At 37.0% G+C, this 24,659-nt stretch overlaps 1 protein-coding gene and 1 long non-coding RNA gene across 7 annotated transcripts in view; one reads left to right on the forward strand and one right to left on the reverse strand.

The window, feature by feature from the left end:
• Positions 1-24,659, forward strand: part of Gspt1 (G1 to S phase transition 1) — a 33,699-nt gene that overhangs the window by 1,765 nt on the left and 7,275 nt on the right. For 4 of the 5 annotated variants that reach the window (XM_026380841.2, XM_026380839.2, XM_026380842.2 and 1 more), the window contains exons 2-13: positions 11,507-11,548; positions 11,640-11,681; positions 12,399-12,617; positions 13,925-13,958; positions 16,805-16,882; positions 18,255-18,435; positions 19,194-19,348; positions 19,481-19,621; positions 20,946-21,039; positions 22,443-22,523; positions 23,320-23,493; positions 24,318-24,407. In XM_026380841.2, coding sequence (XP_026236626.1) covers positions 11,660-11,681; positions 12,399-12,617; positions 13,925-13,958; positions 16,805-16,882; positions 18,255-18,435; positions 19,194-19,348; positions 19,481-19,621; positions 20,946-21,039; positions 22,443-22,523; positions 23,320-23,493; positions 24,318-24,407 — 1,269 coding nt within the window. In that variant the 5' untranslated portion in view covers positions 11,507-11,548; positions 11,640-11,659. The remainder of the gene's footprint in view (positions 1-11,506; positions 11,549-11,639; positions 11,682-12,398; positions 12,618-13,924; positions 13,959-16,804; positions 16,883-18,254; positions 18,436-19,193; positions 19,349-19,480; positions 19,622-20,945; positions 21,040-22,442; positions 22,524-23,319; positions 23,494-24,317; positions 24,408-24,659) is intronic. The other variant, XM_077802884.1, reaches the window with a different exon arrangement.
• On the reverse strand, positions 1,266-24,357 carry LOC144256954 (uncharacterized). 2 transcript variants are annotated; one of them, XR_013344343.1, is made up of 3 exons: positions 24,268-24,357; positions 16,571-16,641; positions 1,266-1,525 (listed from the first exon to the last, which is right to left on the reverse strand). It is a non-coding gene; the product is annotated as an uncharacterized LOC144256954 (long non-coding RNA). The 2 variants fall into 2 exon arrangements; XR_013344344.1 differs by lacking the exon at positions 1,266-1,525 and adding an exon at positions 11,224-11,294.

Consider the following 24,659-nt stretch of genomic DNA (forward strand, 5'->3'; position numbering starts at 1 on the left):
GAATTTTAGAAATATATTCTGTTTTGGCGTGTTTGGGTTTTGCTGAACAAGGAAACCTCCACTTTTATTTCCTTGCTTTCATCAAGCCTGTTGGCCACCTGAGCTAGCTCACTTAGCAGTTCCTTACAGTGCTTGTTTCCCAGTACTTTACCTTGTAAGATCCAGCCCCCCTCCTTACTGTGGAGCCACCAGCAAAGGATTGGGGTTCCATTTACAGCCTATCTAGCCGTCAGCCTATTCATTAAGAGACAACTGTCTACAGAGTGGTGATTTGGAATGGTCTTAGTTCAGTGACTAGGTATTACCTCTTATATAGGAGTTTTCTTCCTTCCTGATATTTGCTAGTTTGTAGTTTTAATCCTTTTGTCTGTGACACTTCTAGAAGTTGGAGATATTAAAAATGTGTAGGGAAATGATTGTTAGTAAGAAAATCCAAAAGGAATCATAGTTAATTTTTTTCTCTTTTAAAACCAGAAACCTATTTTGGTGTTACTGACTATACCATTTGCTTTTACAAAATGCTATTTAATGTTTTTTGAAAAAAAAATCCCATAGAATGTCTGTTTGAAAATGTAAGAATTTTCTACATTAAGGTCAACAGTTAATGTGGAACTGTTGGATTGTGTGTTCCAGACCATTCAGGTCCCTAAAATGCCACCATCAGGACACTGTACTTGGAAAAATTAGAAATAGCATCAAGGCTTAAACTTGGTAAAGAGGGAACCAAAAAGTGTGTAATTATTTTTGTAGTGAAGAAATGGACAATATTAGAGTTACAGCCTCTTTTTTCTTGTTCTTGATAAGTAAAATTTGTGGTAGGTGTGGGATGTTTGTTCTTTTTGTTGTGGATGGGGATTAAACTCAGGGCGTTGTGCTTGCTCTGTAGTGCTGTACCACTGAGCTGCTTCCCCAGCTTGAGGAAGAGGATTTTGTATAAAATGTCTTTCATCCTCACTGGGAGGCTACTGGTTATGCCTGTCTTGAGTCATCTCAAAACTTTGATATTCAGTGTTGACCTTGGATCTCTTTGAAAATTTAAGAATATAGATTTCCAAAGAAAACGATTAAGTAGAACCCACTGAAGTATTATTAAGTGTAATTCATTTGAGTACAATTTTCTACAGAACTAAGTAAATTGGTCAGGTGATTCTCATTAAAATGTAGGTCCCAAAATGAATGAAAATGTGGAAAACAAAATTTAATATGTACTAGAACAAACATTTTCTGATAGAATATATTTTAATTTCCAGTTTGTACCTAGTTCAGTCTTTTATTGTTAGATGAGAAACAGCTTTGCAGTGTTAGGTCATCAGGGTTACTTGGACTTTTACAGCACCGGAGCTTCGAAAGGTGTTAGTGTTCTTTGCACCACCCCATTCCCCAAAGCCTCTCAAAACCTTGCCATGAAAAATAAGTCTAGGGCTGGGGATGTGGCTCAATCGGTAGCGCGTTCGCCTGGCATGCGTGCGGCCCAGGTTCGATCCTCAGCACCACATACCAACAAAGATGTTGTGTCCGCCGAGAACTAAAAAAAAAAAATATATATATTAAAAATTCTCTCTTTAAAAAAAAAAAAAAAAGAGTCTAAACTGGGTGTGGTGGTGCTGGCCCATAATCCCAGCTGCTCTGGAGGTTGATGGGGAGGATCACAAGTTCTAGGCCAGTCTGGGCAATGTAACAAAACCCTGCCTCAAAATAAAATTTTAAAAAGGACTAAAAATGTGATAGAGTGCTTGCCTAGTGTGTATAAGGTCCTGGGTTCAATCCCCAGCACTGGGGGGGGGGGGGGGCAATCTAGAATAAGACCAGCAATTTTCAGTTCTTCCTCAGAGAAGGAAGGCATTGTGTCCAAAATGTACAAATTGTATTGTTAGCTTTGAATTTTAGAAATATATTCTGTTTTGGAGTGTTTGGTTTTTGCTGAATACTTTGTTGTTGTTGGGGAGAGACTTTATTCTTCAGTAGTTGAGATATAATGCATATATATATCTATGGTTCTGGGCGGTTAGTATATTGACAAGTTTATGTGACCATTACCACTTGATGGATGCTTTTTGAATCACTGGACAATCTCAAAAGTGATCTCTCTTCAGGGCCTCTACAGCAGAAGAACAAAATCAAAGTAATGATTGCTTTGTCCATTGGGCTGTTACACTTTATTATTACACCTCCTGTTGAAGACTAGATGATAGATAAGGTTCTTGAGATTTGTTTTTCTTGAAGACTGAAATGTGTACAGAAACAGTTTGAATATAAAAGTATTGTTGGTTGTCAGAACAAAGAGTAAGATGAGATCGTTGATATCTATTGTTCCTGGAATGTCACGGTGATTAGTATTTTAGTACCATTAGTTATTTCTTTCCCTGCCTTAATATACTGATTATTAGATTTTAGCTCATTTCATGGTCTTATGTATTAATGGCTTGACTTCAAAGATTCAGGATTTGGTGATGACACCAACTAGGGCTGTGCTAGCTAGATTGAGCAGCTGTTTAAACCATTAAAAAATCTTGATGGGGCAGGCAGGATGTATCGTACACATCTGTAATCCCAGCTGCTCTGGAGGCTTCAGCAGGAAGGTGATGAGTTCAAGGACAGCCTGGGCAATTTAGTGAGATTGTGTCTTAAATGAAAAGAATTGAGGATCTAGTTTAGTGGTAGAACTCCCCTGGGGGGCTGGGGCTGGGGCTCAGTGGTACAGCCCTCACCTAGCACTTGCAAGGCCCTGGGTTTGATCCTCAGCACCATATAAAAATAAATAAATAAAATAAAGGTATTGTGTCCAATTATAACTAAAAAGTAAATTTTTTTTAAAAGGGAGGGGGGAGAACAAAAGAAGAAAGAAAATTTTGATTTTTGCTTGCAAATAATCCTCTTTGGAGCAAGTTTTTTTTTTTTTTTTAGTGTTGTTAGTCTATACTTTATTTGCATTTTTTAAAGAAAATATTTTCTTTTTAGTTGTAGTTGGACACAATACCTTTATTTCACTTATTTATTTTTATTGGTGCTGAGGATTGAACCCAGGGTCTCACACATTCAGCGATCTACCACTGAGCCACAACTCAAGCCCACTTTATTTGCATTATGTTGTCTTTATCACCTTTTCTGAAATTGTGCTGTATGGAAAGACAGCAATTTAGATTTACAAGGGCAAGTTAAGGAAATGTAGAGGACATCTTAAGCCTTGATTTCCTTATTTTTGTTTACTAAGAAGGAATGTCTTTAAAATGTTAAAATAAAAATTGTCGGGATGGGGTTATATTATAGCTCAGCGGTACAGCATGTGTGAGGCACCACGTATATATAAAATATAATAAAGGTCCATCAACAACTAAAATAAAGAAAGCTATTGGCCATGTCCTTTAGTCTATTAAAAAAATATAAAATTGTCTTTCTTGTTGAAGAAAAAGGAGTGAAAAAGATTTAAGAGTTGGCAGTAGTAGAGTAGAACTTTGTGAGGTGAAATTTTTTGTTCAGATATAATTAATTTAATAAGCATTTAGCTACTCAAAGTGGGGTGTTGTGCAAAGCATTTGAAATGACCTCAACATGAATAAGTGGTCCTCGAGGAGCCTTGAAAGGGATCAAAGAGCTGATTTACTCTTCTGGAAGACAGTGTGTTATGAAAGGTATAGAGGGCTTTCAAAGTTGAGAGGGGGGTGCCCGGGTTTTATAATACTTATGTAAATCATTTCAATCTTGTCACCCTAATCACAAAACAGATATCATTAAATACTTAGCAGAGAATAGATATACCTATTTTACGATATCTAAGTATTCTTTATGAATACCATTTTTGTTTTGTTTTTTTGAGACTCGGTGCATATATAAAATTTCCTTTCCTTGTGTTTCTGTTTTTACTTAAGTTTGCTAGGAATCTGCTAAGTACAGTGCCAGTTATCTTTTTACACTATTTATTACCTCTTTCTTACCAATTGGTAGTGAGTTCTGGACACTGTGTTTCTAGCTAATGTACCTATTGGGCATGTTAATTAAGAATTTCATCAGGGGCTGGGATTGTGGCTCAGCGGTAGAGCGCTCTCCTAGCACAGGCGGGACCCGGGTTCAATCCTCAGCACCACATAAAAATAAAGGCATTGTGTTGTGGTCATCTACACCTAAAAAATAAATATTAAAAAACAAAAAAGAATTTCATCAGTCTCCTCTTAGTTCGTGAAAATCTTTGGGAAGCAAGAACTTGGCCACTAGTTGAGAGTTCTTGATTGTTCTGAGGTCCCCAAACTTTTTTTCTGTCAATTGTTGATTCATACCAAAGCTTCTTAAAAGTTTTGTTCTTGTTTTCAGGAGATTTTAACAAAGCATATAATAGCTTTGTTCTCAGGGAAACTAGTGGGTTCTGTCCTCCACATTGAAGTAGTTTCCCATCATAGTTCTTGAAGGAAAAAGAAACAGTAAGGATTTCTGCAACATCTTTCATAGCCTGGCAATTCCGAATCACATTCCAAATAGGTAATTGTATGTTTCATTTGAAAGAAAACAAAATGTACATACTACTAAGCAGTCTGTGTTCTTCTCTTTTGGGTAGATAATTTTTGGTAGAAAGATATTTTTCTGTTGTTTTTTGTACTTTATTGGGGCTATCTGAAATGATTTTGATTTACGTGTTTTAATATGCCTCGAATTGTTTTTTAAGTAGGTAGACTATAAGGTTATCTTTTAGGGTTGCTTGAAAAATACCGTGAAATTTAGTTACTTCATGGAAAGAGTCATCAAGTTGAGAGGTGGCATTTCCTTAGTGACTGATTAAGTAGGTTCTTAGACTGTTAGGGCTTGGAATGACTCTACTTGTAATGCACTTCTTTTTTCTGAGTAAAGAAACTGAAGCCTGGGCTGGGGATGTGGCTCAAGCGGTAGCGCGCCATGCCTGGCATGCGTGCGGCCCGGGTTCGATCCTCAGCACCACATACCAACAAAGATGTTGTGTCCGCCGAGAACTAAAAATAAATATTAAAAATTCTCTCTCTCTCTCTCTCTCCCCTCTCTCACTCTCTCTTTAAAAAAAAAAAAAATTAAAAAAAAAAAAAAGAAACTGAAGCCTGAGAAGCTAAGTGAATGCTAAGGTCACTTAAAAGAGTTAATGACAGTTGATAGTTTAATCTAGATTTTCCAAGTGCTAGTTTAGGGCTTTCTCTGCCGCACCATGCTATTTAATAATGGAAAAAAGGGCACACTTAAAAGCTAATCATAACCAGCATGATTAGCTGGTTCTATCTGCTGGAAATTGGCCATTCTAATGTTTCATACTTAAAGGTTTTTGTAATTGTTTTAGGGCTTTGAAAATATTTGTCATATGACACATGTATTGACCAGTTACCTCTGCAGATTCTGCCCCTGATGTTTAGGCTCTACAGTGTTCTCTTGGTGTTTAGATACTATTGACCCATTTTACTGATGCCTAAGTTACTGTTTAGAGGAGCTACATAATATAGTGAGTTCACTTCCATGAATAAATGGAGGCATGAGGATTAGGATCTAGGACTTATTTCAAAATTATTCCAGTGGTACTCTGCTAGTCCTTTCCTTGTGATTTTATATTAGACACCCCTATTGCACCACGACTAGGAATAAACTCTGCGCCCCCCCCCCTTTTTTTTTCTTTTTAATATAGAGACAGGGCAGGGTCTCTCTGATTTGCTTAGGGCTTCACTAAGTTACTGAGGCTGGCTTTGAACTCCTGCCACATCCTCCCAAGTTGCTGGGATTATAGGCGTGTACTACCACTAAGCTCCAACTTAAATAATCTTTGTGGCTGAGACACATTCAAAAACTGGACCCATGACAGGGCTCAGCGGTAGAACGCTCACCTCACACATGCAAGACCCTGGGTTCGATCCTCAGCATCACATAAAAATAAATAGGTGAAATAAAGGTATTTAAAAAAAAAAAAACTGGACCCATGGGTTTGGATTGCAGCATTATCCCAGTGCTTTGTCTCAGGAGCAACAGAATGACAACATAAATAGGCAGTCCTGGGCTGGGGTTGTAGTTTAGTAGTAGAGTGCTCGCCTTGCACGTGTGAGGCACTGGGAACAGCTGTTTGCCATTGCTGGTACTATTGTGCCTTATTTATTTATTTATTTACGTAATTTTTGAGACAGGGACTTGTGGTGTTTAGATTGGGCCCGAGCTTCTAGGCTCAAGTGAGCCTTCCACTGTAGTCTCCGGAGTAGCTGGGACTGTAGCATGTGCCACTACACCTGGCTTTGCCTTTTCATTTTGTAGAAACGTTTGGTAATTAATTTAACACAAAGCCATTGGTCTTTTTTATGTGTTCTGCAGACTTTTCTTTCTTATGTCTGCTTTTACTGTCTTTCTGTATTGACTATTGGAGAAAAACTTCTTGGTTTGCAGTTTTGGTGAGAGTATATTTTCACTTGAGTGCCAGGGAAATTTTAGTTTTTACTTAAGCTATATACTTTAACCTCCCGAGTACGGTATTTCCCTAATCTTTTCTCCAAAAGTTGGCACATTTAAAATCATTTTTATTCTATTAACCTTCATGGAAATTCAGTAAATGTATAGAGGCTAGGATGGTGAAAAAAATGAAGTAATGCAACTGTGAAAAACTAGTAATGGAAACCAAAGGAAAATGGAAATTAATTCAGTAAAAATTGATTGTGTATATAGGACACTGTTCCAACTCATGGAGAAAAGATCCAGAAATTCATCTATGATGCAGTCATTCGGAAGTCTGTAATCTCCTAGGGAGCAAGAACTAATATGTGTGTGAAAGAGGTGTGTTGGGGTTAGGGAGCACGGAATGGAGTAGGTGGAGTACTGGGGATGGAACCCAGGGTCAAGCTAAACAGGTGCTGTACCACTGACCTGCATCTTAGCCATGGAGAATTTTTGAGGAGCTAGAACTGTGTATCCAGTACACAGCCACATGTATAAATTTAAATTAATTCTATAAAATTTAAAATTCAACTGTTAAAGTATCCATGTTTCAGGTACACATGGCTAGTGACTATCCTGTCACAGCACAGATACAGAACATTTCCATTAGCGCATCATTGCAGAAACTTGCATTGGGTGGCATTTGACACTCATTTCTCACTTCCATGCTGTGAAAGACTCTTACAGCCTCTGTGACAGCATTGAAATTGGGGCTGGGGCTCAGTGGCAGAGCGCTTGCCTAGAATGTGTGAGGCACTGGGTTTAATCCTCAGCATCACATGAAAATAAACAAATAAAATAAAGGCATTCTGTCCATCTACAACTACCAAAAAATAAAAGAAATTGTTTGGTTCTTTTTTGCCAGGCATGGTGGCACGTGAATCCTAGTGGCTCAGGAGGCTGAGGCAGAAGGATAATAAGTTCAAAGCTAACCTCAGCAACTTAGCAAGGCTCTAAGCAATTTAGTGAGACCCTGTCTCAAAATAAAAAGGACTGGGGATATGGCTCAGTGGTTAAGTGCCCCTGGGTTCAATTCCTGGTACCAATTTTTTTTTCTTTAATGAACCCATCATTTAACAGGACTGAAAAATTTTAGTTAGGATAGCCACCTTAAACATTTATTTTTATTTATTTATTTGTAGTTGTGGATGGACAGAATGCTTTTATTTTATCTGTTATTTTTATGTGGTGCTGAGGTTTGAACCAATGCCTCACACATGCTAGGCAAGTGCTCTGCCACTGAGCCACAACCCCAGCCCCACATTAAACATTTATTGCATGTAGAGAGGGTTAAAGATTGGTTTTATACTTAACACAGTAAAACATTTAAATTGATGATATATGAAATATATAGGTTACGCTTTTTTGTTTGGTTTGGTTTTTTGTTGTTGTTTTTTGTTTTTAGGTTTCAATGGACCTTTATTTTATTTATTTGTATGTGGTGCTAAAAAAAGAACCCAGTGCCTCATACATGCTAGGCAGGCGCTTAACCTATGCCTCATGCATGCTAAGCAAGTACTGCATCACTGAGCTGTATGCCCCAGCTCTGAATTAAGCATTTTAAAAAAAGAATTAGTCATGTGTTTGTGTTTAAAAGATGTAATTTGAATCAAATATATCTTTTATTACCTGCCATGTATATAGCCTTGAATAACTTGTGTGGGATTGATGAGCTGGCCAACTTGGATTCTCCAAGTTAAGTCCTTCATCCATGATAAAACTTTGAGACGAATTTTATATGTCCAGTGGTGGTGGCACAGGCTTGTAATCCCAGCTATTAAGAAGGCTGAGGCAGGAAGATCTTAAATTTAAGGCCAGCCTTGGCAACTAGGTGAAACCCTGTCTCAAAAAAAAAAAAAAAAAAAAAATGAAAACCGCTGTGTATATATCTCAGAGGTAAAGCAACCCTGGGTTCAATTCCCAGTATTAGGGAAAGAGAGAGAATTTATATACCCTGTAAAATTGAAGTGCAGTCCGTATAGCAAAATTAAATATTTTTAAAGGAAACAATTCAGTGGTATTTAGTACATCCAGTGTGGTACAACCATCACCTCTATCTAGATCCAAAAACATTTTCTTCATCCCCAAAGGAAATGTGTATTCATTAGTTACTTCCCATTCTGCCCTCTTCCCAGCTTCTGGAAGCTACAGTCAGCTTTCTGAATCTATGGATTCACCCTATCTGAGTTTTTCATATAAATGGAATCCTACACCCTTCTGTGTTTTGTGTTTCACAGTGCTTACATTTAACCATTTAAGATCCAGATTATCCTCTATGTTAAACCTTAGGCAGTATTGTTGACCAGCTGTCTTCTGGTAAGATCTTTTCACTTCTTGTTTTAGAATTTGTGGTAATGTACCTAGAATCAGAGCCAATTCATTTACCTTCTTTCTCTAGTAGGATCCTTTTAATTAGTAGTATGGTGTTGAATTCATTGGTTCACTGACTACTTTCGCATTTAGAATTGTTCCCATATTTAAATACTTGATAAGGTTGTATTTCTGAATATGGAGATAGCGTTGAAAAATTTGAATCCATAATTTTATTCCTAAGGAAGGTTTCTAACTTCACTAGCAAATATGATAAATTGTATAGCAAATATACAAAACATAGAAACCAGGCCGTAATGTTCATCTGCTAACTGAACAAATAAATGACTTTGAACCTAGGAGAACTCTAAACCCAACCTCATTATTTGCCATTATTTGGATATCAGATGCTTTATGGATAAGACTAGAACAAAGTGAATGAGTAAGGCTTGGTTGTGCATGTGTGAAGACTGGGTACAATTACATAGGGTTTAAGTTTAAAGAACATTTTGCTATATATCCTACAGTGTTTGTTTCTCATCGCAGAGATGTTGGTTCAGAAGTGTCACCAGCATAGCCATTGAGTTCATGAGGTTGAGGGTCTGAATGTCTTGGCAAGGTCTTTCCACTGAAGACCTTTAACTCCATCATCACATGCGTATCAAGCACTCCACTGTTTTTAGTGCTCGCTCTGTTTTTGCCATCTGTCGGCTTTACAGTCATAAAACAAACAAATTACAAGGTGTTTTTGAAAAATAAAACTGAACAGATTTTCATTATGCCACGTTATTCAGCCATGGAGATGGTCTCATGATAGATGGCGCTTTCCAGAAAAGTCCCTTACAGACATACATAGTATATGTTAATTTCAGAGCTTTAAGAGCTGATGTGAGGAAGTAGGTGGTCAGTTTGGTTTGGGGAAGTCCAGGATATGGCAAGTGGTAAGGAAGCCCACCCGTTGTCTCAGTGTTTTTCCTGCCTTAAAATACTTGGTACATGATAGCATGGTTTACTTCTGTACGGATCTTTAGCAGGGGCTATTTGAGGAAGGGCAAGATGGCACTTGTATAACTTGGAAAAGATCACAGTTAATTCTCAAGTGCCTGTGTATTAGATGCTAGTGATTACAGTATCTGTTTCATAGAGCTTTTTGAGGGATTAAATGATGTAGCAATCAGCACATAAAGACTTAGTAAAAATCAGTTGCTGATAGAGTAAATTGCAGAGCTCACCCCTACCTCCTTTATGTGGGTTTTGTGAGTGTTTGGTGTCCCTGTTGCCCAATTGATAGATTGAGCTGGAGTGGCTCCTTGTAGTGAGTGGGAAATAACATTTGTTGAAACCAAGAGTTCTTAAATTGACACTAAAGTGTAATCTTCTCAGTGGTCCTGTCAGGTAGGTGGTTCATAATTCCAGTGAAAAATCTGCATCTCACAAATTTGTGAGTGGCCAGTCAGGATATCAATCCAAGAGTTAGCTCAGGGTAGGCCCCTACCACTGCCTGGCTTTCTCTGATGATGAAGCAGTTTTCCCCTACCCTTAAACTTTTCTTAAAATATAAAAGCAAAAAGAGGTATATATTGGTCCAAAGTACAATTTCTGTCCCCTTCGGAGCTTAGTTTAAATGATACCCCGCATTTTGACTACTATCCTGCTAATCCCTGTCTTCCGGCTCCTGTCATGTGTTGCTTCTAGAATCTGCACTACCCTTTTCTCTGCTTGTACCATTCAGTTGTCCTCAGGGCACACTTCTTGCAGTGGTGATACTGGTCTTCCCTCACTCCGGTATGAGTTTTGCAGGTTACAACTTCACCATTTCTATATCATTTACTGTGTATGGTTCATAGTTCAAATTTTTGGGTGTCTTTCTACATCTTGGAGATTTCTTTTAAGGCAAGAATACTTTGACATTGGAGTATGAGATCTTCAAGTTGTTTGATCTTCAAGTTCTAATGTGGGGCAAAACTAACAACATTGGAATCACCTTTTCTGCAGATATTTTAAGGTCCTATATGTATTCAGAGACTTTTCACAAATGTCATTTATCTTATTGATATCAAATTTATTTAGGGGATCTTGATAAGATATATGGTTTGTAAGCTCAGGGCTAATTATAGCCTTCTTGAGCTAGAGGGTTATCATCAAGAGAATCTAGAGAAGTATATATATATTTATTAAACAAAATCAAACTAATTTGATCTGGGCTGGGCTACACATCACATTTACACTGTCTATGAAAGAAAGATTTTATTATAAAGCAAATCAATAGAATAAGCAAACTTTTATAAATACATCTCAATTGCCATGCGTGGTGATGCACGCCTGTAATCCCAGTGGCTCCGGAGGCTGAGGCAGGATGATTAGAGTTCAAAACCAGCCTTGACAACTTGGCAAAGTACTGAGCAACTTGGTGAGACTGTGTCTCTAGATAAATTATTTTTAAAAGGGCTGGAGGCCTGGGGATGTGGCTTAAGTGGTAACACACTCACCTGGCATGCACGGGGCGCTGGGTTTGATCTTCAGCACCACATAAAAATAAAAAATAAAGATGTTGTGTCCACTGAAAACTAAAGAATAAATATTAAAAAGTTTCTCTCTCTCTCTCTCTCTCTCTCTCTCTCTCTCTCTCTCTCAAAAACAAGGGGGGGAATGTGGCTCAGTGATTAAGTACCCCTGGGTTCAATTCCCATTAACCCCCCCCACCCCCCCCAAAAAAAATAAGATAAGTAAAACAATGTTGAGACCTTAATTTTAAATATAACTTATTTCTATTAAACAGCACCTGTGGACCCCTCTCAAGAGGAACAGTCATTGTGTGAAGGTAATTTTTTATAATGGAAAACATTAAATTGTGGTGTGTAAAACTAGATATTCTTTTATAAATATGTATTATATCTCAATCTCTTGTCTAGGTTCAAATTCATCTGTTAGCATGGAACTTTCAGAACCTGTTGGTAAGACAATTTCTGACCATATTAATACAGTAATATGAAACTTTCACTGTCCAGATTTAAGGTTTAAATGTAAGTGTTCTGATTATTGTAATGTCTGCAACTTAAGGCACATTATTGAGTCTTTGCTATTAGGATTTAGAAAGGAGAACTTATCAGGCATAGTGCTTCCTTGATAAATTGAGTGATCACAGATAGTTGAGTGGAAAAATGCTAGAGACAATTTCAATAGTTGTGTTATTCTATTAACTTTGTGAAATTTTTCCTTCCTTTTTATAACTTTGTTATTCTTAAGGGTTTCATGTTCCCAAGGTTATTATTAAAGTTCATGCCAAAGTTTTATTACTTAAAAAGGAAAAAGAAACTATATCTCCTAAATCCTTTCACGCTTTTCCTTTTATCCCACTGTCAGGTTGTCTTGACACTGGAATAACTAAGCTGTTGGGAATGTTAGCTCTCCTATTTACATTTGGTTTGTCCATAAAAAATGAAGCCCTGCTAATACAGCAGTCTCTCATGGTCTTTGAGTCAGAGCTCTTTGTTATCAGAGTGAGGCTAACTTGAAAGCTATTACCCATTTCGGTTGTGAAAGAGATTTTCCTACTTATGTGTTACTAGACATTAGGAAATGGAATTTACATATTCGAAGTTCCACTGGTTTTAAAGCATGTGTATGGCTAAGTCTTTTTCAGAATACTGATTTAAAATGTCTTACTTCAGTAGAAAATGGAGAGACAGAAATGTCCCCAGAAGAATCATGGGAGCACAAAGAAGAAATAAGTGAAGCGGAGCCAGGGGGTGGAGATGGAAGGCCACCAGAGGAAAGTGCCCAAGAAATGATGGAGGAGGAAGAGGAAATACCAAAACCTAAATCTGTGGTTGCACCACCAGGTGCTCCCAAAAAAGAACATGTAAATGTAGTATTCATTGGGCATGTAGGTAAGTTGCAGCTGTGGCATTTATAAGAAATGACCAAAAGTATTGGATTCATCAGAGCATAAGACATCTTACTTAGCTGCTTTAAGATACTTAGTGAGCTTCTATTTATTTTGAAGTTTGGGCAGATGAACAACTTGGTAATGGCATGGAAAAGAAAGTAAACTTCAGTATTTTTGTGTGTATTGTAGTCTGTAGACCACTGATGACATGACATACTGTGACATCTGTTGATTAATATTCTAAAAAAATATTTTTGTGTGTGAACTTTAAATTTTAATAGGGTTGACCTTGACCTTGATACTGGGTAGTTTAAACTTGTGTGAATTAAGAAATTAACAATTTGGAGTAATTTGCCAGGTTGCTGCTTTAGCAAAACAAAACAAAACCTTATTTATTCAGATAGTCTCTGATTATCTGACCTGTACCCAGAATTGGGAGAAGAAAATTAAGGATTCTGTGCTATTTTTCTTCTATCTTTCCTTGCTTATTTATTTATTTATTGTAGTAATGAGGATTGAACCTAGGACATGATAGACAAGCTCTCTAAACTGAACTATAGACTTGCCCTTCTATAAAAATATTATTTTGAAACAGGGTTTCACTGAGTTGCCCAGGCTGACCTCCAACATGGGATCCTCCTGCCTCAACCTCCTGAATAGACAGGATAACAGGTGTGTGCCACCACACCACCTTCTGCCTTCTTCTTGGTGTCATACACCAAACTCCTTTTTTAGAAGGCAAAATTTTGAAATTTGTAAAGGAACACCTCTCCCATTTGTTAAAAAGTGAAAGGAAGGGCTGGGGTTGTGGCTCAGCGGTAGAGCACTTGCCTAGCATGCGTGAGGCCCTGGGTTCGATCCTCAGCACCTCATAAAAATAAACAAATAAAATAAAGGTATTGTGTCCAACTATAACTAAAATATATATATATAGTGAAAGGAAGGCTATTAGTTCACAGCTTTTTTAGCTTTTATTGCAGTCCTCTAAGGCTTTCCTTGGGGAAGTGTATTTATTCTGTTGCTGCTGGGCTACTAGCTGGACATAGGAGAACAATTTGTTCAGAAGTTCTTTTTATCAGTAAAGCATGTCTGAGCCATTATGGTGCTGTAGGGAGACTTGGCAGCCTCACTTTCCAAAGGAGAAGGTAACTAGGCTTTATGCCCCACGTCCTATCTATTGTACTTTACTTGCTTTTACAAGACTTGATTACAGATGCTGAAAAATAGCTGCTGTGGTTGTGTTTGCATATGTAGCAGTTGGTTGCTGTTTTTTAACCTCTCGCTGCATGTTGTTGATATTACTTTTAGATGCTGGCAAGTCAACCATTGGAGGACAAATAATGTAAGTCTATCTTTTGTTAAATAATAAAAATTAATTAAGTGAATTTCAGTCATTATAAACCTCAAGTTAAGAAGACAATAAAAATCACCTGTAGGGAAGGCTGATGGTGTTTAGTGATTTTTTTGCAGTGTGCTCAGTGTTAGTATGTTAATCACCATCAGACGCTCAGTAGACATTAATTAAATACATTGCTTTTTAGTTTTGTTTGTTTTTTGGGATTTGAACTCGGGTGCACTCAACCACTGAGCCTCATTCCCAGCCCCATTTTGTATTTTATTTAGAGACAGAGTCTCACTGAGTTGCTTGGCACCTCAGTTTTGCTGAGGCTGGCTTTGAACTCAAGATCCTCCTGCCTCAGCCTCCTGAGCCACTGGGATTATAGGCTTATGCTACTGTGCCAGGCCTAGATTTTTTTTTTTTAATAGAAACTAATACAAAACCCTAGATCACAATTAATCTTAGTATGCTTTGAATATGGTCCTGACTTAAAGTGGTACAAAAGCAATAGTGATTCAATAGAAAAACTACTTTGAATTTTGTTTTTCTAGTGTGGAATGGTACTCAGCGGTGATGCTGGGCAGACACAGTAAACTGCAACTTCCAGTCAGTGACCACTAGGTTAAACAACCTGCACTCTACAGTTTTCTGGCACCAGCATTTCTGGATATTATGATTATGCCTTTTTACCTCCTATCTGTTGACAAAATGCCCTTTTGTTGGAATACATGAGATATTTAACACTTTGTTATAAAATACTTTGTTAGGGGAATATTTTTCCTAGGTGAAAGCTAATGCAAATGTTCTGAGCATGTTTAAGGTAAGGTAGGCTAAGCAATGATACTCAATAGGTTAGATGTTTTAAATGTATTTTCATTTTACATTGGGGTACGGTATAACCTTACTTTAAGTTGAGGAGATTTCATAATTTACTTGGGAATGACGAAAACTAGTTCTTTTTTCTTTTTTCCTTTCCTTCTTTTGGTGCTAGGGATTGAACTCAGGGCCTTATGCATGTTAGGAAGCACCGAACATTGAGCTCTTGTCTCCAGCCCCACCAGTTCTTAAATCTGGTGAATGAGACGACTATTTTCTTCATTCATCGGCTCCTTAAATTTATATGGATTTAATCAAAATCAGGTAGTCTGGGTAGCATCTTAAAATTTCGTAAATCATATTGTAGAAGCTATTTAGGTATGAAAACCCCATGGCTGGCCTTTAATATAAAGTATTTAATTTTGGTAGATCTTTATAATTAAAAGACCCTACATTTTTTTTAATTCCCTCTGTAATAACCCCATTTCTTCTAAACTAGGTCATCAAAAGAGCTAGAGAGCATAACATGGTTTGCCTAGTTCAATAATCTTAATTAATAATCTTGCCAATTACTACTCACTAGTGTCTGGAAATTTGCTTAAAACAGGCATCCTTGACTAAAGCTCATACATAGATGGAAGTGTCATGCCTATTTGATAATGTGTCAGGAGAATATATAGTTTGTTGGTAGGCTGTAATTTTGGGTGGCATTTCAGAGCTTCCTACATTCAGGACACTGTACTGTCACTGAGAACACAAAAAGGGGAAAGCTAGGAACTAGAGGGCTTTGATTTACAGTGAATCGAGGGAAGTAGGCATTACAAAGGAACTGTTTTAAAATTATAGTGTCACTTTGACAGGTATTTGGATAACATTGTTGAGTTTTTTTTTATAGTGTTTATATTTACTTTGTTCTGTTGTAGTTTTCCAGTGTTAGGAATAGAACCCAGAGCCTTATACATACTTGACAAGCACTCTATCACTGAGCTACACCCCCAACCCTACATTTACTTTTCTAAAAAAATTTTCATTCTGGAAATTGTTAGACTTACAGAAAGGTCACAAAACAGTACAGCGTTCCACAGACCTTCATTGAGCCATCCCTAATACAAACATTCTACATAACCATAGGTCATCAAAACTAGAAAATTAACATTAGTATAATACTATTAACTTAGACAACAGATCTTTTATGAGTTTTTCTGCAATTCCACAATGAACTTAATTCTTAGTTCTTCTTAGTTTTCAACATATGACATCTTCTCAGTCCTATGCTTTATAACCTTAGATAATTTTAGGAGCACTATTCATTTATTTCATAGACTATTCAATTAGATTTGACTGCTATTTTCTCACAATTCTATCAAGGTTTTGCATTGGGGGCAAGAATATCATTAAAAATATGTTGTGCTTTTCTCAGTGCATCCTATAAAAGATCCATGCTATCCATAATCGTATTTTATTTATTCAATATGTTTTATGTAGTGCTGGTGACATTAGCCAGGATTGGTTAAGGTGGTGTTTGCCAGTATTCTCCTCTATAAAGTTTTTCCACTTTCCATGATTTTATCATCACCAGTGGCACATTTACTTTAAAAACTTGTTTTCTGTGGGGCTGGGGTTATGGCTCATTGGTAGAGTGCTCACCTAGTATATGCAAGGCCCTGGGTTCGATCCTCAGCACCACATAAAAATAAGTAAATAAATAAAGTTATTGTGTACAACTGCAAAAAAAATAAAAATTTTTAAAAAACAAACTTGAGGGGCTGGGGATGTGGCTCAAGCAGTAGCGCACTCACCTGGCATGTGTGCAGCCCGGATTCAATCCTCAGCACCACATAACAAACAAAGATGTTGTGTCCGCTGAAAACTAAAAAATAAATATTAAAAAAAAATCTCTCGTGCGCACTCTCGTTTAAAAAAAAAAAAAAAAAAAACTTGATTTCCGGAGATAATGCCTCTCAAGGGATTTAAAGTATTTGTTATTTTTACAGAGTAATTGTTCACTTCTTAATTTTTCTAATCAATTTCAGGTATTTGACTGGAATGGTTGACAAAAGGACACTTGAAAAATATGAAAGAGAAGCTAAAGAAAAAAACAGAGAAACTTGGTAATCTTTTGTGATGCTATAAATTACTTAAGGAAATGCTGCCCACATAATGGTTTTGTAATATTTCCCTTCACCTCATAATACACAGTACATCTATTCCTGGTGACTTTATATCTTACACAGAAAATTTAGAAATCATCCAAACCTCTAGTAACAGGACACTTATTGAATAAATTGTCAATCATCCATTCAGTTGGGACATCATTTAATCACCAAAAAATTACATTTACAGACTTTATAATATGTAGGAATAGGAATTACTTTATAGTGGCATTTGGGAGAAAGCAGAAAACATTATTGTTCTTTGGCTATTATATGATCATAATGTAAATAAATACTGGAAATTAAAAAGTGGGAAAAATAATAACAGTGGTTGCCTTTTAGTCGTGAGAGAAGGGGTTGATTTGTTTTTATTTTTAATGGTACTGGGGAATGAACTCAGGGCCTCAGGCATGCCAGCTAAGCAATTACCACAGAGCTATACTACCAACCCTATTTATATAATTTTTACACAGCAAAGTAATATTGAAATAATTTTCAGCAAGTAACCAGTGCCCCACATGATTGGTTGGTGGTCTTTACTTTTGAAATATATCCTTACTTTTTACACTCATGACTTGTACTTCGTACTATGTAATTATAATGTGAATATAAAGGAGGTCATTCTTGCAGCACTCACAATGATACTGGCATTGGTACCAAGTACCTTTCTATGTGTGCTATTAGCTTATATTCTTATTTTCATAAATAACATTTGCTTATGGAATATATAATTGTGGATATATATATAAAAACTCTTTGAGGGCTGGGGATGTGGCTCAAGTGGTAGCGCGCTCGCCTGGCATGCGTGCGGTCCGGGTTCGATCCTCAGTACCACATACCAACAAAGATGTTGTGTCCGCCGAGAACTAAAAAAAAAATAAATATTAAAAAAAAATTCCCTCTCTCTCTCTCTCTCTCTCCCTCTCCCTCTCTCTCCCTCTCCTCAAAAAAAAAAAAAAAAAAAAACTCTTTGAGTGGTACTAGTGTGCTTCCCCTTCTCCACCTCTTCCTACCATTAGGAATTGAATTCAAGACCTCATGCTTACTAAAAAAGCAAGTGCTCCACCTCTGCGTTATATCCCACTAAGTTGCAGAGACTGGCTTTGAATTTATGATCCTCTTGCTCCAGCCTCTCAAAAAAACTGGTGTTACAGAAATGCACCACTGTACCCGCCACATTTTATTCTTCTAATTTTATATTTTACTAGCCCTGTTTATGACTTAGTTGTATGATGGACACAAAGCAAGATGTCATTATTTACTTTTCATGGTAGAAGAATGTCTTTTAAAAGAATCTCATGTTCTATTATTATTTAATTTTTTTTTCAAGGTACTTATCTTGGGCCTTAGACACAAATCAGGAAGAACGGGACAAAGGTAAAACAGTAGAAGTGGGTCGAGCCTATTTTGAAACAGAAAAGAAGCATTTCACAATTCTAGATGCCCCTGGCCACAAGAGTTTTGTCCCAAATATGATTGGTGGTGCCTCTCAGGCTGATCTGGCTGTGCTGGTAAGAAAGACATTTCCATCTGTGTATTTGTTAGCAACCCAATTTATAGCTTCAAATAAATGTCCAAATTCACCTTTCGGAAGTTAGAATGTAGCTTACACTGAGCTATAATATCGTACACATGGTGACAATTTTCATTTTTGTTGCATTAATATGCCCAATAAATCTTTATAATTTACTTCTGAAAATACATTTTAAACTTTCTCTCCTATCACTATTATCTATAAATATGTCAGAGCTTAGTGTCTAATAAATGTTTAACCTTCTAGCAATGAATAGTAAACCACTCGTTTCTTAAGGCCTTTAGTCATTCCTCAAATCTGACATTTTCCTGTACTAAATCATACGATTTGATTTAAAAAAAAAAAAATGTGGTGCGGTGAGTGGAACCTGGGATCTTCTACATGCTAATAAGCACAGTAAGGGGCTAGGGATGTGGCTCAAGCAGTAGCGCGATCACCTGGCATGCGTGCAGCCCGGGTTCAATCCTCAGCACCACATATAAACAAAGATGTTGTCCGCCGAAAACTAATAAATAGATAGATAGATAGATAGATAGATAAGCAAGCATATTAAGTGCCCACTCTACCACTGAGCTACACCCCCAGACTTAACCACTCAGATCTTAAGCAACATTCAAAAGCACGTACATTGTAACTTTCTTCTATCATCTTATTTCTGATATAAATGAAAGATGTTTTACTGCTTGAAAAGTCTGTCTTAAGTATAAGAATAAATTCCTTAACTTCTTGGAATAGGTCATCTCAGCCAGGAAAGGAGAGTTTGAAACTGGCTTTGAAAAAGGAGGACAGACGAGAGAGCATGCAATGTTGGCAAAGACAGCAGGTGTAAAACACTTAATTGTGCTTATTAATAAGATGGATGATCCAACAGTAAATTGGAGCAATGAGAGGTAAGCGTAGATGTCTTTCTGGTCTTTTAATAGATATGTTGGTAAAATAAAACATGGTTTTGCTACTCCATGCATATTTCCCTAGAGTTCATTGGTTGACCTTATAATTGAATTATTTATAAATATTCATAGATATGAAGAATGTAAAGAGAAACTAGTGCCATTTTTGAAAAAAGTTGGCTTCAATCCCAAAAAAGACATTCACTTTATGCCCTGCTCAGGACTGACTGGAGCAAATCTCAAAGAGCAATCAGATTTCTGTCCTTGGTACAAGTAAGTAACCTTTTATTTCTTTTTTTTTTTTTAACTATGTCTTAGCTGGACACCTGTAATCCCAGTGGCTTGGGAGGCTGAGGCAGGAGGATTGCAAGATGCTAAACAACTCAGACCCTGTTTCTAAATATGGGGCTGGGGATATGGCTCAGTGGTCTAGTGCCCCTGAGCTCAATCCTCAGTACCCAAAGTATGTGTGTGTGTGTGTGTGTGTGTGTGTCTTAATAAGTAACTTTAAGCAAATATGGGCTGGGGCTCAGTGGCAGAGCATTTGCCTAGCACATGTGAGGCACTGGGTTCAATCCTTAGCACTGCATGAAGATAAGCAAATAAAATAAAGGCATTCTGTCCATCTATACCTACCAAAAAATTTTGTTTTAAGTATTGGCTATACCCTTGACTTTAAAAATACTAGGAACCACTGCCCATTTTTAATTGGGTTGTATTTGAATCTTAAGAGTTCTTTTATGTATTGAATACAAATTCCCTTATCAAATACATGATTAGAAAGTATTTTCATCCATCTTACACATGGTTTCCATGTGCATATGCACATGCATGCTGTGGATTGAACCCAAGGCTTTCCATTATTACTCTACCCACTGAGCTCTATCCCCAGCCCTCTTTTTTCACTTGGTATCCTTTGAAGCACACAAGGTTTTGCTGATGATAAGATCCAGTTTATCTTTTTATTTTTTCTCCCCCCTTTGGTTGATTGTTCTTTTGGTGTTATATCTAAGAAAACATTGCCTGACCCAAGGTCACAAAAATATTTTCTTCTAAATGTGTTATAGTTCACTTTTATGAGAAATGTAAGTTGAAGGTATGTGTCTAAATTTTTGCTTTTGCATATGGATGTCCAGCTATTCAGGCACAATTTGTTGAAAACATGATTCTTTACTGAATTGGATCAATGAAAATCAAATGGCCTTCAGAGGTTATTTCTGGATTTCAGTTCTCTTCTAGTACCACATAATCTAGCTGTACTTCTGATGTTTTAAATCAGGAAGTGTATGTCTTCAATTTTGTTATTTTCTAGATTGTTCTGGCTATTCCGAGCTCATTAAATTTCCCATATGAATGTTAAGATCAGCTTGTAATTTCTGCAAAAAAAAGGCAGCTACACAATGTTAAATCTTCCAATTCAAATAAAAGGGAAAGTTTATTGTAGTGTTCTGGGGAGTATGATAACATAATAAATTGATTTAAAAGAGGTCATGGGTAGAATGGAAATATCACAGCCAAGTTGAGTACATTTGTGTAACTTCTTAAAATTTTTGTATTTATGTTGACTTTTCTCTAATGGGTATTGTTTTATTCTCAGTGGATTACCATTTATTCCATATCTGGATAATTTGCCAAACTTCAATAGATCAGTTGATGGACCAATCAGGCTGCCAATTGTGGATAAGTACAAGGTATCCAAAATTTAAAGAAATTGGATTTTGTGGGAGGCAGAATCATTGTTTTGTGTTTATTTCTAATTAGGAAACAATCTTATTAATGATATAATATCTTTTTTTCATGGTACATATGGTGTACTATATATGTTATGTATGTAGACCATGATTTGGTAGAGACAGGGCCTCGCTAAGTTTCTGAAGCTAGTCTTGAACTTGCAATCTTCCTGCCTTGGGCCCAATTCACTGGGATTATAGGTGTGCACCACCATGCCTGGTCAGTGATCACTTCGTAGCAATAAATTCATTACAAATGGGCTTAAAGTATTCCCACGTTAAAGTTGGTGGATATTGATACACCGCCTTGTGAAAATATCATGTTATAATTAATACCAGGGCCGGGGACGTGGCTCAAGCGGTAGCGCGCTCGCCTGGCATGCGTGCGGCCCGGGTTCGATCCTCAGCACCACATACAAAGATGTTGTGTCCGCCGAGAACTAAAAAAATAAATAAATAAATAAATAGCAACTTAAAAAAAATTTATAATACCACTAGCAGCATATGAGTGCTAGTTTTATCATAGCCTCACCAATCCAGGTGTTAGTCTTTGGTTTGGCTTTTTGTTTTTCTGTTTTTACTTTGATTTTGGAGCTGGGGATTGAATCCAGGGCCTTTTGCATGTAAGGCTAGCACTCTACCAGCTGAGCTATATCCCTAGCCCACAACCTTAATTTTTAAAAGTTTTACAGTAACAATGTGATTTTGTCAATTTTGTTCACCAGTAGCTCCCATTTCCCTTCCGTCCTCCTTCTCCCTGGTCCCCCCCTTCCTCTACTATCGTAGATCTGCCCCCCCCCCCCCCCCCCCGTCTCTCTAGTTTACACATGAGAGAAAACATGACTTTGACTTTCTGAATTTGGCTTATTTCATTTAATATATCGTTCTCAGGTTCTGTCCTCCATTCTAATGTTCTTGAACAACTATTGTTTTTCCAAATTTACACAAGAGGAAACAGGCTTAGATCAGGAGAACCTGAAATTGTACAAACAATTCATATCTTCCATCTTAATGATCTTTGCTGTCTTCTGCACCATGCTTCGTTTTTAAATTTTAAGCATACTTAATAATTAATATAATCATACATATGCTTATGACACAGTTATTACAGAGCATTTGTCCCCCTCCCCATGTTTAAGGATAATCCTAAACATTCTACTCCTTTATTATTGGTGCATTTTTAATTACACATAATAGTGGAATTCCTGGTTACATATTTGTACGTGCACACAATACCATTCTACTTTAAGCTAATGATTTTATAAGAAAGTACTATAGAATTTCACTTTGAGCTTGTCAACTGCTGTAGAGCGGCAATAAAGGTCTGAAACATGATTTTTAATTTTATTATCTTATTTGAACAGGATATGGGCACTGTGGTCCTGGGAAAGCTGGAATCAGGATCTATTTGTAAAGGCCAGCAACTTGTGATGATGCCAAATAAGGTAAGAGTTAGTAATGCTCTTCGCTGTTTAGATTTTCTATTGAAAATGTTAGCAAGGAGGCAGAACATCATGGTGGGAGAGGGTGGCAGAGAGAAGCATCTCACATCACACAGACTCTGACTTGCCAGATACAATATACACTAAAGCCACACCCTTAATTCCCACCTCCTCCAGTCACACCCTACCACTTTAGTTAATTCCATCAGGGGATTAACTCACTGATTAGGCTGAAACTATGACCCAATCATTTCTCTCCAAAACTTCCTGCATTGACTCACATGTGAGCTTTCAAGGGACACCACATCTAAATCATAACAGGTACACACTTTAGATATTTTGTAGTTGTTAGGTTATGGGAGATAGATCTATTAAGTCCTAGAGTGCCCCAGGAATAAAATTTTACATCCATAAAGTCAAAAGTCAGATATTAAATTTGGTGTTTAAGTTCTTAAAAAAATGAGAAAAAAATGCTAGTTTGTACCGTGTTCTATTTGGAAATTATTAGAATGTGATATTTAGAAGATCACAGGTTAGAGGGTAGGGTAGTTCAGTGGTAAAGGGCTTCCCTAGCATTTTGAGGCCCTAGGATCAATCCCTATTATTGAAGAGGAAAAAACTTTCACTGGCAGCTGTACATCTAGAATGAGATATCTTATTTACTGTCTTTGCTGCAAGATTAGGAAGCATGGTATATTTAATGAATATACATTAATGTGGCGATCATGAGGTAACATTGGCATTCTTATGGTCTACAATGGAGTGAATGTCATAAAACCTTTCTTGATTTATTTTAAAGCACAACGTGGAAGTTCTTGGAATACTTTCTGATGATGTAGAAACAGATTCTGTAGCACCAGGTGAAAACCTCAAAATCAGACTCAAAGGAATCGAAGAAGAAGAGATTCTTCCAGGATTCATACTTTGTGATCCTAATAACCTTTGTCATTCTGGACGCACGTTTGATGCCCAGGTAGATTACTTATTATAGTTGTTGTAGTGATGTTAAGAAGAGAAAGAGAAGTTAATTAGAATTTTAGTGTCTTGGGGCTGGGGATGTGGCTCAAGTGGTAGCGCGCTGGCCTGGCATGCGTGCGGCCCGGGTTTGATCCTCAGCACCACATACCAACAAAGATGTTGTGTCTGCCGAAAACTAAAAAATAAATATTAAAATACTCTCTCTCTCTCTCTCTCTCTCTCTCTCTCAGAATTTTAGTGTCTTTTGTCTTGAATATTTGTGACATGCCACTTAACTAATATTAGGAAAATAATAGTAGGAGCCATTTATATATCACCATTATGATGTATATCTCAGTCTTCAAGATGAGACAAGTACTTATTGAGTAGGGACTATTTTTTGTGAATGCCTATTTTTAATCAATTGATCAAAATGTAACTATTCACTTTGTAAAACAGATACTAGTAGTGATTTATCATTACTTACATTTTGTTTAGTGTCATTCACTTTGACTAGAGCTCAGTTGCCTTGGAAGTTGTGGTTTGTCTGCTCATTCATAGCTAATAACTTAGATATGAATCACACATACATTTTCTCCATGTCAGTAGCAACCTGAGCTCCCTGGAGAATGACAGTTAAAGTATGATGACTAATCAGGTTAGATTTGATGTCACATATATAAGGTTGTTTACTTTTAGTGGATGTTGGTTAAAGTTTACCAGGCACTTGCCATTTGTAGTAAAATAGGATACTGAAATTCATGCTTTGAAATTAGGCAATCTAACTCACCTTGTGAACAAGGTTAATAAGAAAGAATTCATCTTTTCCTTATTTGGCAGATAGTGATTATAGAGCACAAATCCATCATCTGCCCAGGGTATAATGCGGTGCTGCATATTCATACCTGTATTGAGGAAGTCGAAATAACAGTGAGTTTATTTTAAACTAATTGGTTTGTTTATTTACTGACTTATTTTGATTTATTATCTTGCTGGGTGTTGTGGTACAAGCCTATAATCCTAGCTGCTTGGGAGGTTGAGGCAGGAGGATCATGATTTTGAGGACAGCCTCAGCAACTTAGTGGACCGAGTCAAAATAAAAAGGGCTGGGATGTGACTCAGTGGTTAAGCACCCCTGTTTTGATCCCTGATACCAAAAAAGAAAAAAGAGAGAGATTGTTT

Source organism: Urocitellus parryii, chromosome 9 (genome assembly GCF_045843805.1).
Source record: "Urocitellus parryii isolate mUroPar1 chromosome 9, mUroPar1.hap1, whole genome shotgun sequence".
Lineage (NCBI taxonomy): Eukaryota > Metazoa > Chordata > Mammalia > Rodentia > Sciuridae > Urocitellus > Urocitellus parryii.